General features: G+C 40.7%; 1 protein-coding gene across 1 annotated transcript in view; it reads right to left on the bottom strand.

Moving 5' to 3' along the window:
* The window catches only part of barx1 (BARX homeobox 1), a 3,076-nt gene extending 3,067 nt beyond the window's left edge, over positions 1 to 9 (bottom strand). The window contains exon 1 of the mRNA XM_034082126.2: positions 1 to 9. This exon is cut by the window's left edge and continues 193 nt beyond it. Coding sequence (XP_033938017.1) covers positions 1 to 9 — 9 coding nt within the window.
* Positions 10 to 1,803: the final 1,794 nt, after the last annotated feature.

Below are 1,803 nucleotides of genomic sequence, written 5' to 3'. Positions count from 1 at the left end.
ATGCTGCATAATCTGACTGTGGTCACTTTCACAGACACCGAGCGAAACTTCAGCGATGTCTCCTTCAGAGGCCCGAGCCCGCTGTACTCCCTCTGCAATGCCTCTATAGTGAAGAGATCCACGCTGTTATTCTCAGCTCAAGCGAAAAAAAGAAAATCAAGTACAGGCAGCCACTTCTGTGCCCGTCGGTGCGTCCTGTGCGCGTTTTACGCAGTACTTCTGGCCAGAATAGGTTTCTTTCCTAGAGCAAATCTTTGACAAAACCCCGCGACCCCCGCGCTGTGGATGCCTTCTCTGAGAGCCGCTCCTCGCGTCAGCTTGGCAGTGAGGGTAGGAACCAGCTCCGGCTTTAAGAGTGTGCTCATGGCTCCACCTCTCAGGTTCTGGTGCTCCACTCAGCCAGACCTATACAACAAGTTACATGCAAGGCCGCACGCGCCCTGCATTCATTTACATGCAAAAGGGAGGAAAACATGAAATACCCTACAGGTGAGTTTTAGGCCAGTTTGATGGAGATGATGATGATAACACATAATGAAACACAAGGTGTGATGGTGTTGTAAACATTAAAACAAATTATCTTTCCAGGTCATTAATATTTTAAACTACTGTAAGTATTATTATGTTTAGTTATTATAATGTTGTTATTATTACTTATGTTTTTATTACTTACTTGTGATGAAGCCAAACATGATGTACAGTCATTTGATGGTGTTGCTTTGAGGCTGTCAGGCTCACTAAAGCCATGAGCTATGAGATGTTTTCCTTTGCGGTTATTTGGCTACAAAGTTGTAAAACATCTCAGCCACAAACTTCTTGAATGCTTTAACGTTTTACAATATAAATGTTTCTTTTCCTTTCAAATATGACACATATTGGTATCAGGATACTATCAGGATTCTTTCTAATATTGTACAATTAGATAGACCACATCTAGTTTGAACATATCTTCCTCTGGTGGCCACTCTCCAGAATACAGGGAGCCTTTTATGGAGCTATATCAGGGTCATATACAATCTGTTTGAAAGTTCAAGTTTTTATCCTGAACTTTGAAAAATACAATGATGCATTCAAACTAAAAATAAATATTTTAAATAATCTTTCAGGTTGAATATTATTTTGATTCAGTTCAGCAATTTTTTGAAATAAAATATTTATTTTTATATTTCACTTTTATACATATTCAGATTTTACGTTTTCAGATTCAAAACAATAATTGTTTCAGTTTCAAATGTTTTTTTTCAGGTTTCCCTTTTTTTCCGCCTTCAGATCGTTTTTCAATTTCAGATCTTTTTTTTCGCTTTCAGACTTTTGGCCCTGAGCGTTACGGCGCTCACAACAACAACAACAACAACAACAACAACGGTTAACTGCGTCGGGTCGATGATCGTGTTGCTTTTAATCACACGAAGCCAGATTAAATTGAATAACGACTTCTCCAACCTTATACTTTGCTCCAGAGTGCCGTGGTTCATTGTTTATTAATGTGTTTCTGCAGCATTTACCGACCGCTGCAGTGCTGGCTGCTCTTCCACGGGGTTTATTCTCCCGTTAGCTCCCGGTTCGCTCACACTGCAGCGGCCGCTCTAAAGTATTCACTGTCCGACTCACACAAGCAGCTGATGCATATCCCCAGTTCCCCTTAGCCTAAGTGAATGTGTGTCAGTCTGAATTAACACTGTTTGGTATCACAACGATGTTATGAAAGTTTCTCTGGTATAAAATGGGTGATGTTGGCATAGCAACCGAAGCTAAACTGACTACTGTAGTGCCAGGGAAAGGGAGTCGGAAGCCGTGTATTAA

This window comes from Pseudochaenichthys georgianus, chromosome 5, assembly GCF_902827115.2.
Source record: "Pseudochaenichthys georgianus chromosome 5, fPseGeo1.2, whole genome shotgun sequence".
In the NCBI taxonomy this organism is placed as follows: domain Eukaryota; kingdom Metazoa; phylum Chordata; class Actinopteri; order Perciformes; family Channichthyidae; genus Pseudochaenichthys; species Pseudochaenichthys georgianus.
Note: the sequence above shows the minus strand (reverse complement) of the source record. Positions and strands in the feature narration are given on the sequence as shown.